The following is a 16,067-nucleotide window of genomic DNA, read 5'->3' on the forward strand; positions in this document are numbered from 1 at the left end:
GTTACTACTGCTGATGAGGAGTAAATAACGGCTAGCTCCAAAGAAGTCACAATTTCTTGAACATGCACATTCGATCTGATGGGGCTTTTGTAGTGACGTATGAAGCGAGGGAGAGCAGACATTTATCGACACTTTCATCAACTCTCGCACCTCTACCATCTCTATTCTCAAGAGGGCAACGCATTTAGCACAATTACATATTTAATCGCTCGAGACTGCGAAGTCGGGCCTGCTCAACCAAGTCGACACACCCATCACTCCAACCCAATGTAGTCACCGAGCAAATCCAGCAATTGCACATAAAACCGCGGTTCCTGCCTGATACTAGGGTACATCGTCTTGATATGTGGTTCCGCCAAACCAACCAGCTCACCTCTCGTTGACGCACCTCTGACGATAGGTTCCAGATTCTGTATGATATGCCAATTACAGCTCACATCCGCCAACAAAGTCGACTTCTTCTCCTCGCTTTGCTGGCTTGACGACGCCACCATTTTTGGCTTCCCCGAAATATTCTCCGGAACGCGGCTTACGTATGAGGTACGGTGCAGGATCCTCCACGCCTTCGTCCTCGCATTCCCCGTCTCCTTCCCCAGCGCCTCACGTAATTGCAGGAGCAATCTGGCGCTCGGATCTTGACCGTCATCCAACCATTTCGGATCCACGACCCGCTGGAAAAAGAAATCCGTTCCTTCCACGCTGGGTTCAAGCCAGAAGCTCATCCAGCGATACGCATCCACGGCCCCTGGCCGTTTCACAAGCTTGCCCTGCTCATTGCGTTGTCGGATGTCAATTGCGGGCGGAAAGTCCACTTGCAGCTCGAAGCTGGTCTCGGACGATTTCTCTTTCGTTTGCATCAGGTTCGTGTGGGCGCTGACGAGGGCGTCCACGTTGCAGACCGCCTGCAGACCGCCGAGACTCACTTCCGAGTCCGTGGAGACGCCTACGGAAGCGCGGAGATTCAGGCCGCCGCCAACCTCGGTTTGCACGAAATCCATCGTCGAGGTCGTCTCTTGAAAGGTACCGCCGTCGGCGGTCCAGACGTAAGAGTTGCATATATTCCGGTGGGTGCGTTTTGGCACTTGCCAGAAGATGTTGGGGATGCTTGAGCAGCGGTCGTATTCCCCTGCTAATTGCTCTTCTTGCCTGCGGATGCGGTCTTTCAGCGCGTATGCTTCGATGGGCTTGTAGTAGGAAGCATCCTTGGGGGCGTCGCCGGATGAGGGGTAGTCAACATCGTTCTTCAGGCCCCGTCGACCATCCAGGCAGCCTTGCTTGATGTAGGAATTATTGATTGGAAAAGAAACTAGGTTGCGATCTTTCGGTATGTCTGGATTGGGTCTCATCTGGTAGGCAACGAGCGGTGCGACCGGACCACGCGTTTTCAGACGTAGCGCAAATACATCCGCGACCTCGCTCTCGACAAGCGCTAGTCCTGTGTTCGCAGCCTCGTAGTTGCCGGTGGCTTCATTCTCCGATTCATGCCAAGCGCCAGTAAGTTCAACGCGCATTTCTAAATTGGTGTTGGTAGTAGCTGTGGCCACTTCATTGTTGACGTAAGAGCCAGAGACATTGGCCACAGTTTTGATGGCACCTTTGACCTCGCCAGATGTGACCTCCGACTCTACGCCCATACCTGCACTGACTTGCCACTTCGCTCCTATACCGTGGTTGACGGTCAAGTCAAAATCGACTCCGCTGTCTTGGCGCGATGCATAGGAGTACGTGCAACGCTGGGCGTTCTGGAAGCGAATGGCACTTGAAGGCCTGTCATGCCCGTCGACGTAATTCTCAGCCGCTATTGGTGGAGCCCCTTCAATATATCCTATGAGCGTTGGTGAAGTTTGCACTTGACTGACCCATTCGGTCACCAATGCCCCAATGCGAAAACCGGTGACGAGGTTCCAATGATTTTGCTTGTCAATGTATGAATAAACACGCTTATAACTTCCTTCCATGCTACCACTTGCCCCTATTTGCATGTCTCCGTACTCAGCTACGGAAGGGCGTGCAATTACTTGGGCACCTGTTTGAGTAGCCCTACTGGAAGAGTGCGTGCTAAGCACGTGGTCTACACATGGTGAGTCGTGACTGACCGGTGCATCTGATGCTACCTTGAGTGGATGTACTTCATGCAAAGGAGACAAGTGCCAACAATTGATCGAAGCGTCAGCGAGGATACGAAAATATTTCGCCAATGGAGTTTGTTCTGATGTCTCGAGTTCGTCATCGAAGGGGAGATAAACCGCTAGATCGACTGAAACTTCAGCCAACCTCGAATTCATGGCATCCGTTATGTTCTCGTTCGTACGAGGTACATTCCAAATTCGAAGTTCGTCCAACTGACCCCGAAAGGCATTTTCCATCGCGAGAAAGCGCGTCTCGCCACTTCCATGTAAGGCATTACCCAGAGTCAATTGATGTGGACCACTTGGTTGCTTCAGCAGAGTATTTTCGGCCGTGTGGCTGGTATTTGTTCGTTTTCCGTTAACAAAGACCGAAAGTCGGTGGTCCGGCGAGTACGGAGAAAGAATCCAGTCTGGCTCATTCTTTAGTTTCCCATGATTGCGCCCCGAGTCTGAAGTCAGAGAGACGCCTTCTGCGTCTCGAAATGACCACGAGCCTATTGTTGAGCGCTCAGAGGTGTCTGGTTCATACAAAGCGCTAGGGGATATAGGCACTTTGATTGCGTTCGAGTAAAGTCTGATGGATCCAATTGATCCTACTAAGCCTTTATGGAGATCCCACGCCACGCCCCCGAATACTAAAGCAGAGCTATTCTTTCGTACAGGGCCGCATGCATGTGCCGACCCCTGAATACTCAAATCGATTGTCTGTCTATCTCCGTTCACACTTCTCTCAAGGTCATCCATCGACGGAGGATTGAGCGCGAATGCTGAGGTTCCATCTTTAGTCCAAGCACGCATATTCACGAGCTGCACGGATCTTGGGATTTTATTCTTATTGCTGACTCGGACTAATGCTCTGGATATGAACATCTTGTATGGGACTCCTGCTTTTAATGGAGATGGAGACGAAACGAAACGATGTCCTACGTCTGTATTCATTTCGTTCTCGGCCCAGTAGGATAGGCAAAGTATACCCTCGCGGTTGATGGTTATGTGCAAAGGTGTGTGGTCCTCATTGGATGCAGCTTTGGTGAAGACTATGTGCTCCTCTCCAATATTATCGACTTGTAACGAAAACACCAGGGAGAAGTCGGAAACATTCCACTCCGGGGCGGCCCCTAAGTCGACATAATTGGAACCCGAGAATCGTAAGGCGAAGGTATTGCGAACGGAGCAAGCGATGTGAACCCATTGATTCACTTTCAGTGCTAGGGCATTGCTGACGGTAAAGAGGCAGCCGTTGGCATTGCCGACCAGATCATATGCTGTGTTCCCAGCAGAGGAAGCCGGGATCCCAAGAAGAAAGGTCTGTTGCTCGCGGCTCGTTCGCTCGCTCCGCGGCATGCTTTCTGAAGTGTATGCCACCAGAATACTCTCAGTGATCTCATCGACCTTGATCCAGCTCTCGAACGTCATCCCTGGACAAGCTGTGGTAGTTGTGGGATCTTCGAGCATCGTGTAAACACTGTCGTTTGCCAGATGCAACGCGGTCGAACGAGGTGGCGATGAAATGAAAGGGCTCTGGGGATATGTGCTGATTTGGCACTTAAGAGCCGCATTTACCAAGCCATCGACAGCAGATCCAGCCGTCGTCGTGGTCTTGTTGTATGTCAGGGTCAGCATGCTAGAGCCCTGGGTAAAGTCGCCAGCCGGCTTTCCTTCACAAGTGACCAATGTCTTGTGATGGTAACTGACAGAGGTCACTACCAAATCCTTGTTACCTGGAAGTTCCTTCAGCGGAGCAACTTCGCCAGATTTGTTCGATACTAGAATACTGCTCTCGCCCTCGTTGCCAACGCGTAGCACCTGGAAATAGACACCACCAACGGCGAGGTAAGAAGCCAGGGAGACCTCAGTCTGTAACGGCTTGCACAGAATTAGATTGAAGGCAAGCAAGAGGCCATGTCTGCCATTCGAGACTTTCTCCTACAGGCACACCATCAGTCAGTCAATGAAGGCTCATACCAGAACTCGCTCAGGGCACACTCTGCTTTGTGAAGTGACTCACTGCTTTTTTAAACTTCAACAATATTCCTAGTTTCTTCGGAGCAGAGTTTTGTGCACCATTCACCAAGTCACAAAATGTTTCCACATTAGATGGCATTCCTATGAAACGCAACGATCAGTAAAACTTTTGAGTGAGAGGCAGCTTTGGAGAATGAGGACAACCGATTTGGACCTACCTTTCCACCTTTCGCTGACCCTGGAGCCATCCGGCATTGTTGCAACTAACGAAAGATCTATTGCCACATTTTCAGGTGTCCGCTCACACGGCATGGTTTGCACATCAAATCTCACTGCCTGGCGAAGTTTGCTTGAAGCCAGAACTCTATAGCCTTCACTCATGCCCTGCAGAGCAGACAAAATGACAGAACGTGAGGTGTCATACGTGAGAGCAGACAGAACTCCTGAAAGACTCCGATAGAATACACTGATTGTTCCAGTAGCTGAATCCCAAACGCATGGACAGTCTGACGTGCACGTAGCTGCGTCCATCGCGAACAAACCCCCAAATGTCTCCATACCTTGAGCGTCGACGTAAAGTAAGGCAGTCGATGCTCGCTGTGCAACCTGACCCTTGAGCGAGGTGTCCAGGAGCGGAAGAGAAGGAAGGGGTAGCGTAGCAGGAGAATCGCAAAGCGTGCCATCCGACATAAGCCCGAAATCAAGTATGGCAATGGACGGCGACATGTCTCCTGTGCTTGCTACGAAGCACAGCAGGATTCGCGCACCACGTTTCAGAGGCTTTGTAGCCTCCTTGTTGTCTTCTGCAGTTTTTTGTGATACCGAGACTTGCTCGTGGTATATGCCTGCCCCCAGACCACCACGGATGGTGACGTTCGAAGCTAAGCGCAGAGTTCGCTTTGTAAGGCCGAAGTTACTTACCAAAGGAGCCGTCGACTCTACCCATATCTCTGGAGCCCTTTCTTTGGATACCTCATCTAGGATGGTAATATCATGGCCACTTCTCGTGGAGTCGTACGCTTTAGTGCCGGTTCCCTCGTCGAAATGCCAGCAGGCTTCCAGCAGTGGTTCCATCCCTGTTGTCCGGCTGGAGCTTTTGGCTTTGATTGTCGCTGGATGGAAAGGATGTCTCCAAAGGCGTACCTCATCCAGCTGGCCCTGGAATCCAAATTTCGATTCGCCAACTTGGGATGCTAAGCCTGCAAGTACGCCCGGATTTGAATCCTCTGGGAGTACATACGGCAAGGTCAAAGGCGCAATACCGTCGACGATTAATGCATAAGCTCGCGTGCTGGAGGTATATGTGAGTGCGACGTGGTTCCATTCGTCTATCTTTAGGCTCTGGTCTGACGTCAGAAGGATTGGAGATTCGCCGCTCAGGCGCAACACAACGCGGAGTTTGTCATCGATGAACACAGATGGGCTAGCTTTCTGTTGTGCAGCATCCTGTGAAAACAGGCAGAATGATGACCCCGGTGGTGGCAACTCTGAGTCCTTCGCCTTGGTTGATTCGGCATCCTCAGTGACTTCGTGTTCTTCCACAACCCAAAATGAGATGGGAGCCACCCAGGCTTCGAGTGTAAAGCCTCCCAAGAGTGCAGGCCCGGACAACGATATAGGCGTTTCGAGTCGTACTTGTGTGCTGATCGTCTCCTTGTCCAACGCGATTGCTCTTTCAGAAAGAGCCGCTTTAGGTACAATCGCTTGTTTTGGCTGACCACAGGACCCTCTGTCGCCTTTTGAGATGGCAGCACAAGATCCAGGCGCATTGGAAAAGGTTTCCTCATGATCTTTGGATTCACATGTGTAATATATCTGACCATGAATATCAAAGAGCCCATCATTGGCAACATCGGTCGTAAAGCAATCGATTTGTTGCGAGCGCTTGGAAAAGGCAAAAATCATCCATCGCGACACATCGTTTGTCATGGTGGGAGTCTGAAGAACAGAAAAACGACCATCGACTAAGTCTCGGACAAACCGAATGGAGAAGGTTGGCTCGTAGAATGGCACGTCGTTGATATCGCGCACTGCGAGAGTATCATGCTCGTTCAACGGAAAGCGCTTTTGCCGGCTTCTCCTGTAGCGCACCTCCAGTGTCCTACTGATGGTACTTCCAACAAGATTGAAGCGATCACAGAGAAGGTTTCCATCGATCGGGGGAAGACTTCTCTCTTCAGCGTTTACGAGCCTATTTGCAAATCCAGCAGAGGCCGAGCGACCTTGCCGAAATAAGTAGATGTATCGTCCATCTGAAAAGACCTCAAAATTTGTGACGTCTTCATCCATTAAACTCAGCGATGTGGAGAGCCATGGATCGAGCTTCTGGGGCTGATGAACGACGTTGACGAGATGGTTTGTGCGGTCCACAGCCGGAATCTGGTACACAGGCACGGCCTCCTCGCCCACAACTCTAATCTCCGTACTAAAGCGCAGTGGCCGTACATTCTCGAACCAGGACTGCGAGTCAAGCTTGTCGGCTCCGCTCGAGGACTTGCTTTTGTCGCCGCCAGGCACCTGGGGCTCGTTGGTATCTGGATCTGCAGCATTGAGGATGGAGTAAACGAAGAATAGCTCTCTGCTGCTGCTTCCTTGCGTTCGCCCTAATGCAAAGGCAATTGTGACGCCGTTGTGTGTGAGAAGACGTGTTGATAGATATTTGCCATTTGTTGCGGCCGCGTACTTGTGCACGTTTGGCGCGAGTAAGGCTTCGAGGGACATGTTCGCATGCGAGAGTTACGAGGCAAGAATCGAATCTTGACAATAATGTCTTTGCTACATGTACACGAGCGACGCTAAAGCCCTTTGGGCATCATACGACCCAAGAGACCTTGCATGGCGATTGACTCCTTGGATCGAGGCATTGGATGGCTTGCGAGAGTTTGGCACATCCTGCTTCAATTATGGCTAAAATCCCTAGGGATTAGCATTCGGCTGTAAAGCTCGCCGCTTGTTACAATCGTCGTTGCTGGGGAATCTATCGTCTTATCCACGATCTAAGAAAGGAAGGTCGTTAAAGACGCCAGACAAGATAGTGAGCCAATGATTAGTGAGCCAATCAATGGCTGACCTCCCACTCCTGTAGACTCGCGCTGTCTTACTATGACCGGTATGGGAGAGGATGTCAGGTGCACTATCACAAGCCACAGTCCGAAAAGAGGTCGCATTCGGCTAAAGTTCTGAACAGTGCATCATCATGCCGTCTTTGCCGTAGCCGTTGTGTGATTGTGTGATGGTGTGACATCTTGCAGGGGAATAATTGCGAGGCGCCAGGCTAGCGTACGTACGCGGCCAAAAGCTGGCCTTCCTAATTTGGGACTTACTAGATCCTTCGTGCCATCATAGGACCGCACTAATTTGATATCCTCGCCATTTTGGGACAACGAATTTCCACAAGTCTGAAAGCTTATCAAGTGGCTTTGTCACTTGCATGAACCTATGTTCTAGAACCAGACGTCATTGTATGGTCCCCGATCGCGCAGACGAGCTCGTTTTAAGACATTAAGAAGGCGGCTCCTTAGCCCCACTTGAATCATGGTTACCGCTCTATGGAAAAGACCAAAATGAAGCCTATGAAACCTACAAAGTCCAAGGTATCAAAACCTTCGCTGGGGGACGAATCACCATCCCCGGCACACAATGCTAAGGGCGCCACATCAAGCCCACAGACACACGCGTTTATGGAAAAAGGAAAGGATAAGGAACGGCAAAAGGTCAAGATTCAAAAGTCAAAGAATTTGCGAAACTCTGGAACTAAGCCTAAAACCCAAGACGATTCATCCGGAAATGAACAGAAACAGCCATATGATTTTTTGAAAAGAAAGAAGGTTGTTCAAGGCCAGGTACTTAAACCATTGCCCGGCAAGAACAACAGCCACAGAAGCCCACTGTCACGTAGTGTGTCGCCTGTAACAGGAGTCAAAGATTTATTGCATCATAAGAATAAGCAAGCGCAGAAACCTGCGACGCTGAGCAAAAGGCCCGAAGCGCAGTCCACACCAGAGGAAGAGGAGAGATGGGCTGTAGACAACCCAATCAAGGAAGCTGATGCGATATATGAGGAAGACAGAGTGCCGCGGGAGAAGAAGTTCATGATAAACAAAAAACGAAAGCGGGATCATGCAAAGGATGTAGATGGAACTCGTCAAACCAGCCAGACCCAGGCTGAAGAGGACGGTCCTGAAGCAAAGGAGACAAAAGATTCCCTAGACAGAGTTTCAACAAACGCAAAGAAGAATGCTCTGGGCAAGAAGGTAGGGTCCCGCGAGGACGTCGTTGACGATACCCCTATTAAAAAGAAGGCCTCTGAAGAAGACCTCGATACGAACATGACAGACGCAATGGACCCTGCAACCAAGATGAACGAGGAAGCTAGAGTTTATGATCAACTTGGTATTGAGTCCTCCGATATGTCCGATGATCCAGCGAAACCCTCTCAAAAGAAAGCCAAAACGATGCAAAGAGACGATGCGGAAGGAGAAGAACTAGCTTACCCCGATGAAAGCGATGAGATCAATGAGGACGGTCTCGAAGACAAAGCCGAGCCTGATGATGAAGGCGAAGCTTTTAATGATGACATGCCCGACGAAGTACCCAGCGACCCAACGAACCCGCCAAAGGGGAAGATTTCCAAAGTCCCAAAAGAGCTTCCTGGAGGAGACGAGCACGGGTCTGCCGCAGAAGATGACGAAGCGATCGTAAATATTGGTCTGGATGAGCCAGAATCCGGCGATGCAGACGAAGAGCAGAATACCGACCACAAGAAACCCCTTAAAATCTTCAAGAAGGAGCTTGCCGAGACTCTGAGTCTACACGTCGAAAGCGATAGCGAAGAACAACAAGAGCATGAAGCAGAAGAGCCGGAATCCATAGCCCTCAGGCGCGACAAGTTGCTGAAAGGCGAGGCCATTTCCACCAAGGACATCAAGATCGAGATCCGCGCCATCGACGCCCTCATGATGGAGTGCCGCCGCAGACATAGCGTTTTCGTGCTTGACGACAAGACCAAGGAAGCGATTGGCGCGGCGGCAGCAGACATGGAACGCGACAAACTTACAGAAGGCGTTATCACAGGCATCAAAGTCGGTGCCGTGGTGGTTTTCGGTGTTGTGGCGATCGCAGCTTTGGTGCTCGCGTTCTTACAGACTGGCGATCTTACAATTCTCACGGAGGCCACCCAAGCCTCGGTGGAAGGGGGATTGGAGGTGGCGCAGGAGGTGGCGGAGGCGGTGAGCGAGCATCGAGAGAATAGGAGCGAACATCATGAGAAGAAAGTGAGCGATCCAAAGTTGATCAAGGAGGGTAAGGAGGCGATGAAGAAGCTTTCCGGCAAGAAAGGGGGGACGGAGGATGCAGCCGTTGGGATGGAGGGGAAGAAGGTGGAGGCAGCCGATGGAAATGTTGCCCAAAAGAAAGGCGCGAAGATGTCGGCTGCGGAGAAATATAAGGGCTGGGGTAAATCGGTCTTGAATCGCCAGCCGGGCTCGATGCATCTGGATCATGAAGAGGCAAAGGAGGGACCGGAGGCAGAGGCGCAAGAGGAGCGGAATCTGCGGGTCATTGAGAAATTCAAGATTCTCGCTGCTTTGAATATTAAGGAGATGAACGATCGGAAGGCGATGTCTGGTAAGACGCGGGAATGAGCGTTCGGCCTGGTAACGAATATTCACGAGAGTTGATGCTTATGTGGTTTGATGGAGTACGAACGGGTAAGACTATATTTCTTTATAGTGGAAAACGGATGCGTAAGCGATGAAAATGGACAGATCAATCCCACAAAACTTTCCACATTCATACCTCTGAAAGACCTGACCTACATCACCGCAACATAGATCCCTTTCAAACAAAAATACTTACTTTCCTCACTCCACGTCGAGAACTTGGCATCAACGCTCTTCTCATCCCACTTGAGCACCTGATAATCCACACGAACATGCTGACTAGCGTTGAGATCCATCTGCGACAACGCGCGGAAGACGGTTTTTGGTTTTCGACGCATCGGGGTGCTATATGCAGCGGTTGGTGTCTCCGCCAAGATTCTGTCTGGATGGAGTGCGTTGTCGAAGGAACCGGAGCGGATGGAGTGCTCGTCGGGCTCGTGCGCTAGCCAGGAGACTATCATGTCGTAGACTGTGGTATCTGCACGGCGTTAATATGCGTGATGCTTGGGCAACCAACACAGTCAATGGTTACTGGCGGGGAGGGGGGGGTTGGGTTGAGGGGAATGACTCACTGTCCCAAGTCCACAGATTGATGGTGAAACCGTGACAATCGACAATACTGGGAGAGACCTCGAGTCTGACGTTCCTTCCTTTGATACTGTCCAGGCCACTGAGGAAAGTGACAACCTTCGGAACCTGCTTGAACGGCCGAGTGAAGTTAATCCTTTTCTTGTATCCAGCCCCTGCGCGCGGCGCCTCCCCCGCTTTTTCCCTCATCTCGCTGTACTTCTCGCGACCAGTCTGCACCCTGCTATCCCCTTCTTCGAACGATAGCACCGCACATGTTGCATCGCAGATCTGCGTGTCAGCCCAGCTCCCAAGCACTACATTATATCCAGACCCTGCTTGCAGGTTCTGTGCGTAAGAATCAAGACGAAAGTTCCCATTGAGACCCATGTCAATCCTGCAAATGCCCGTGACGACATTGGCCGTCTGCTTAGTGTCCAGTCTTAGGATAGCGGGTGGACGATCGATCCCTCCAGACCAGCCGGAAACACCAGAACACCAGACGTCGCGACTGAAGACCTCGGGGACTCGGGGATAAAGTGTCTGCAGGAGAGCTTTGGCCTCAGCATCTATGACAGAGCCGCCGCGGTGTTCATCAGTACCAGACCCGAGCGCAGCTGGGCGATCAAAAGCCATGATGGACTGCGCGCTCTGCAGGCGATCGCATCCTTTCGCAGCCTCGATCACAGTCGCGAAGAACGAGCCATACGCCTTCTTGAGCTCAATCGCGTTCCAAGAAGCTGTGGACTGATTCCGTGCATGTGGTCTGCGATGCAAATCTCACTCGTCAACACAATTCGCAATTCGCAGCGATCTGGATCCGAGAGAATGCCACACACTACTTACAAGCCCAGCGCATGACCAAACAAGTGGCACGCAGCCCTTCGAATCTGCTTGTGCGAGAACACCAACCTCTTGTCCCCCCAGCCCCCAAACGCAAAATTCATCGTCGCCCTACTCTGATCATAGAAGTTGGCTTTGGTGCCCAGGGCGCTCCAGTTGGGGGCATCATTCCGGAACGAAATGCGAAGCTCGGCAGACTCATGGCTAGCGACCCAATGCAACGCAATGGAGTCGTCGACGAGGCCATCCACCCACGCACCCGCAGCGCTCTTGACAATTTCAACTATCTCGTCATCGATTTGCTCGCCCGCTAGGACCTTGACTCGCAACTGCGTGCCAGCGGGCCATGGGGCGGGACTGTCGAAGCCGGCACTGATCAGGGGGTCGTCGATTTGGTGGTCGCTGTAAGCGCGAATGTGGTCGAAGAGCTTGTTCTTCGTGTCGAAGGTCAAGTCGCATCCACGACATTTCTGGGCTAAGGAGCTGGGAGGTTTGGCCGCTGTGGGGGTGGGGGACGACTTTAGAGCTGGTGGGCAATTGGACTTCTCGCCTGGACTGCAGAAGAAGAGGGGGGCAAGGTTGATGGATGGGTATCCTCGTGGAATTGCGGTCGGCATGATTGCGGTGAGCGATGGAGGCTGGAAGCAGTCTCGAGAACTGAGAGAGAAAGTAAAGATTGAGGCCGTAATTGTATAGTAGAGTGGGGTGACTAGTCGTCTAGCTGCATTGACATTATTCATGGGACTGCTAGGACGGCTCGCGGACTCTAGTCTCATGCATCTAGCTATGCACGGCAGCCCATACAGCAAGCAGGTGGCGTCTGGCCGAGAATGGAATACTAGATTGCGCCACAAATCCAATCTAGTCTAGCATCAACGTTGATCTTTGACCAGTCATTAGCTGTTCTGGGAGAATGACGGAATGAGCCCTTATCATTGCTAAGGACGTCATTTGGCCCATAAACCGGGCGGTAATAGTTGCCCCTGCTCCTCAGGGTTGACCTCACCTCGCTTATCAAGCTCTCAACGCGGCTTCGTTATCATCCTCGAGCATGGCCAGGCATTAGCTATGTAAAAAGAAAGGGGCCTGTAGGGTATACCTCCGAATCACGCAGGCGAAGTCGAGGGTATCTTTAGCACCTAGGCCCTAAAGCTTCACTACACACCTCAGTAGCCTAAAACAGCATCGAACTTGTCAGTTGGTAAATTTCATCTTGTGACCAGGAAGCATGTCAGCCAAGATCCGCCCGCAGTGCGCAATCCGCTTCCGAGCCGCACTTGAGGCGGCGGTGACATAAGGGGATCTAGCTGCGCGCACTTGTGGCTTGCATGGCAGCTTTTGATGAGCTCATACGGCAGTGCTTCTTCAATGATTCTTGCAGTTTTCTCATACAAAAATACCGAAGTCTGGTGTATTAAGCAGTGTTCCCAACACCACACACAAGAATTTGGTGCATCCCAGGGTCTAACAGAGGTGTTGTATGTCTCCTTGTATCGACATACAGGGACCTCCAGATGAAGAGTTTCGTTTCCAGGGGAACAGAGGCGGGTGCTTTTAGGGGCGCTCCCGCCTCGACGTCCAGATCCACTGGAGCCCAGGAATAATAATAGGCACCACACTAACTACTCGTTGGGAATACGCCACCTGCAAGACAGATAATTCGGTAGGGCAGTGGTGCCCGAAGTTCCTTGGTTTCCAAGTCACATTAGCTTTTTGTGGTGAAGTTCCATCTCTCGCCAACGTCTTTGAGGTAAATTGTGGGATCTGAGAAGGATGCGTAGGGCTGTAGGATTGCATTTCAACTGGTGATTCGAATCCTTCGCGTGGGTTTGCGGCAAATTTGCATGCTTAGCCGCATCTCAGCCCTCTGCCCTACCAGATCGTAGATAGATCTCTCCATCTTCATCTCCTGCCTCGCTTTTCCTTTCTCTTCTTTCTCCCACACCTTGACAGAATGCTCATGAGGTACAGTTTGCATCCGATCTCTTGGGAATGCTGACATCGGATGATTTGGTGGAGCGGTGACTGATATCGCTGTCGGTGATCTGTGTTTGGCGGCAGGCTGCTATCTTTCTGTAGAGTCGTGGACGCCACCCTTCGCCCGCAGGGAATTGATCGAAAATCATTTCACTTAGCAGACTACCTACAAGATGGCGCATATTGATACTGATCACTCCATGCTTCTTCAAGATCGTAATCAAAAAGGACACATTCTGCCATCACAGAAGGCAGTGGGGGTTCCATGTCGGCCAGAGCGCCTAAGCTGGATAGACTTGGCTTCCCTTCTGGGTGTGCTCCTCTTCTCGGTCATTGGGCTCGTTGCAGTCTTCAATAGGAATACCGCGATGTCACTTGGGCAGACGAATCAACTTGTCGTCCTAGGTTTCGTCCTGTCTCTTATGAGCTTCTGTAGTGCGAGGCAAGTTCGAAAGCTGACGCTGCTTTCCGAGGCCCGGACCGGCGCTTCCACTTTGCAGAACTTCGATGCGATCTTACGATGTGAGTATTTTGCCTCGAGGATGAGCTGGCAGCCTCGGGTGGTCATATGGTTTTTGCTGCTTCTGCCTCTAGGTCTGAGCGCTTCGTACAAGGTGTTCAGCGGAGGAGCCACGGAACGTGAGGTCAAGGCACCTGGTATGGATTTTGGTATGACAGCGGCACCAGGGTATCAGTTGATTGGTAATGGTCTCTCGCTGCTTCCCAATGTTTATTTGCCATTCTGGTTACATCCGGCTCTCAACCGCACATACGGATTTAACCTGTTTGTTGCCGACAATGACACCTCAGCTATTCTTGATGCACCTCTTCCAGGGACCCTGGTGAAGCTCCAGTCCTCCCTCGAACTCTATCAATCTGCCACTCTCGAGGTAGACGTTAATACAACAGTTACTGAGAGAATCAACCCATCACCAGCGCAGCGGGCAGACAATAACTTTTGGACAGAAACAAATGATACATACCCGAACCCAATTAACTCACCTGGACCTGGTGGAAAGACCCCCTACGAAATTTGGAGTGGACAGGGCAAAGACGGCAATATTTTCAATGAGACTTACCTGTCTCGTTGGGATCCCGCATCGGGACAAACATTCGCATCCCAAGCAGAGCGTTTCATCACGACACGACGGACCTGCACAGGTACCTGGAATGTAACTCGGACTAACGCGACCTTGATTGGCGTTCGCAATCTTATACGAGCCGATCAAGCTATCAACGATCAGTTAGTCATCCAGAAGAACGCGCTCGAGATTGGTACGATTTTCAATCAATTTCTAGGCGAGTTCGACTACACGGCAAGGGGAAGATACAATCAACGCTTGCCAGATTCGACGCTCGCAGAACCAGTGTTCGTGCCAAAGATCAACACTCGCTCTCCTTTAGTAGCTGCGATGATCTGGGCTCGCATTGTCAGTCTGGATGGGCCAGAACGACCGACCCATGAGAACAATGTTGGGCCTGTGGATTACCATCTGAGCTATCCTAAACGGAGTGATCAGATTGAGATGGTCAGGCGCGTGCTCACTCTCAAAAGAAGTCGGTGGCTGGTAGTTATCCTAGTCATTCACCCTGTTCTCACTATACTTGCTCTTGCGGCGAAGTTGACATTATTTGGAACACCTATTAGTGACGACTTTGGTGTAGTATCGCTCCTGGCGGCTCTGGGAGAGGACGAAATCAGGAAGCTGCAAGGCGCTGCTCTGAGCGGGCAGCTGAGCAAGACCATGAGAGTCCGCTTTGTCGTCAACGGAAGAGGTGCGGATGCCACGTATGACCAGCTGCAGATTGAGTTGGACTCTAAAGAGCCATCAGATAGACTGACTAAGAGAATGTTATATGGTTGAGGATTGCGCAGGAAGTGGGATGTGATGAAGACAAATGGAAAGATCAGAGTAAAAGATCAATAAAATATTACGTGATTCATACGGAAAGGACGGGCTAACTGCATTACAGTACGGAAAGGACTGTATTGATACCAAGACAATCCCGCCTCCTGCTTTTCTTCATTGCATTTTCAGACAAGGACGCCCCCATTAAACCAGTCTCGAACATTCATATGAATTACAGCTACGTTATATGCTCGGATCAAAATTCATCCCCGCCCTTCTTGAGAGGCAAGTCCATCTCACTACGTGTATATGTCTCAAAGAGAATGAGGGTTGCAATGCAGACGCCAGCATCAGATCCCGAGGCGTACAGGGATCAAGAAGCCTACGCATTGACAGCATAGCTTCTGGTAGTTTATGGTACAGACAAGGCTACTCCTTAGTTACGAACCCGACTCGTCCAGAATGCTATTGGGTGGGCTTGTCAAAGCTTGCAGGCGGCAGTCGGACACCATAATTCCGCGAACTCAAGAGTGCGATAAATTCAAGACTCGAGACATATAACAATGGTAATATGAAAACATGCTCCATCCCGCCCTTGCGTGTCGGCTAAGGCCGCGTTCCGCTGAGATTCTTGAATGTCCCCAGAGTGAGACATCTTGACGTTGGTTTTTGGATCAGGCGCGATAATCGATCTCCAGTGACATCAAGCTTTCACAATGGAGTTGTTATCTCTGGAAACATTCAGCTGATCAAATTGGCGTGAAGATTTACACTTATGACGTCTGCTCTAGTTCTGCTCGAATACCTCACTGTTTCTCCTGGCATAGATACTGCGCAAATGGGCTATGAGAAGAGACCTTAGAGTCAGGCCTAAGCCAAAGAACACTACATGCTATTAGAAAAATCTTGATACTAGTGACAAGATTGTTATCTCGTCGAAACCTTCTGCAATTACTCGAGCTTGACGCCAAAGTGGGACAATAAATAGAACATTAGCATAGGCCAGCGATTGAAGCCCCGTTTGGATCTATTCCTTGGAGCGCAGGGCCTACATATCTTACTTCCAAACTGTTGTT

At 50.9% G+C, this 16,067-nt stretch overlaps 3 protein-coding genes across 3 annotated transcripts; 2 read left to right on the forward strand and 1 right to left on the reverse strand.

Moving 5' to 3' along the window:
* Positions 1-254: 254 nt before the first annotated feature.
* Positions 255-6,815, reverse strand: KY384_009272 (uncharacterized protein; the record flags this gene model as incomplete). Its single annotated transcript, XM_044817758.1, has 2 exons — positions 255-3,986; positions 4,332-6,815. 2 exons carry the CDS (start codon positions 6,813-6,815, stop codon positions 255-257), a joined length of 6,216 nt encoding a protein of 2,071 aa, XP_044664911.1.
* Positions 6,816-7,657: 842 nt separating this feature from the next.
* KY384_009273 (uncharacterized protein) lies at positions 7,658-9,736 on the forward strand (the record flags this gene model as incomplete). Its single annotated transcript, XM_044817759.1, has 1 exon — positions 7,658-9,736. One exon carries the CDS (start codon positions 7,658-7,660, stop codon positions 9,734-9,736), a length of 2,079 nt encoding a protein of 692 aa, XP_044664912.1.
* A 3,773-nt stretch (positions 9,737-13,509) lies between these two features.
* KY384_009274 (uncharacterized protein) lies at positions 13,510-15,006 on the forward strand (the record flags this gene model as incomplete). Its single annotated transcript, XM_044817760.1, has 2 exons — positions 13,510-13,576; positions 13,736-15,006. The coding sequence occupies 2 exons, from the start codon at positions 13,510-13,512 to the stop codon at positions 15,004-15,006; spliced, it is 1,338 nt and encodes a 445-aa protein (XP_044664913.1).
* Between the last annotated feature and the right edge of the window lie 1,061 nt (positions 15,007-16,067).

This window comes from Bacidia gigantensis (genome assembly GCF_019456465.1).
Source record: "Bacidia gigantensis strain McMullin 20006 chromosome Unknown scaffold_268, whole genome shotgun sequence".
Taxonomy (NCBI): domain Eukaryota; kingdom Fungi; phylum Ascomycota; class Lecanoromycetes; order Lecanorales; family Ramalinaceae; genus Bacidia; species Bacidia gigantensis.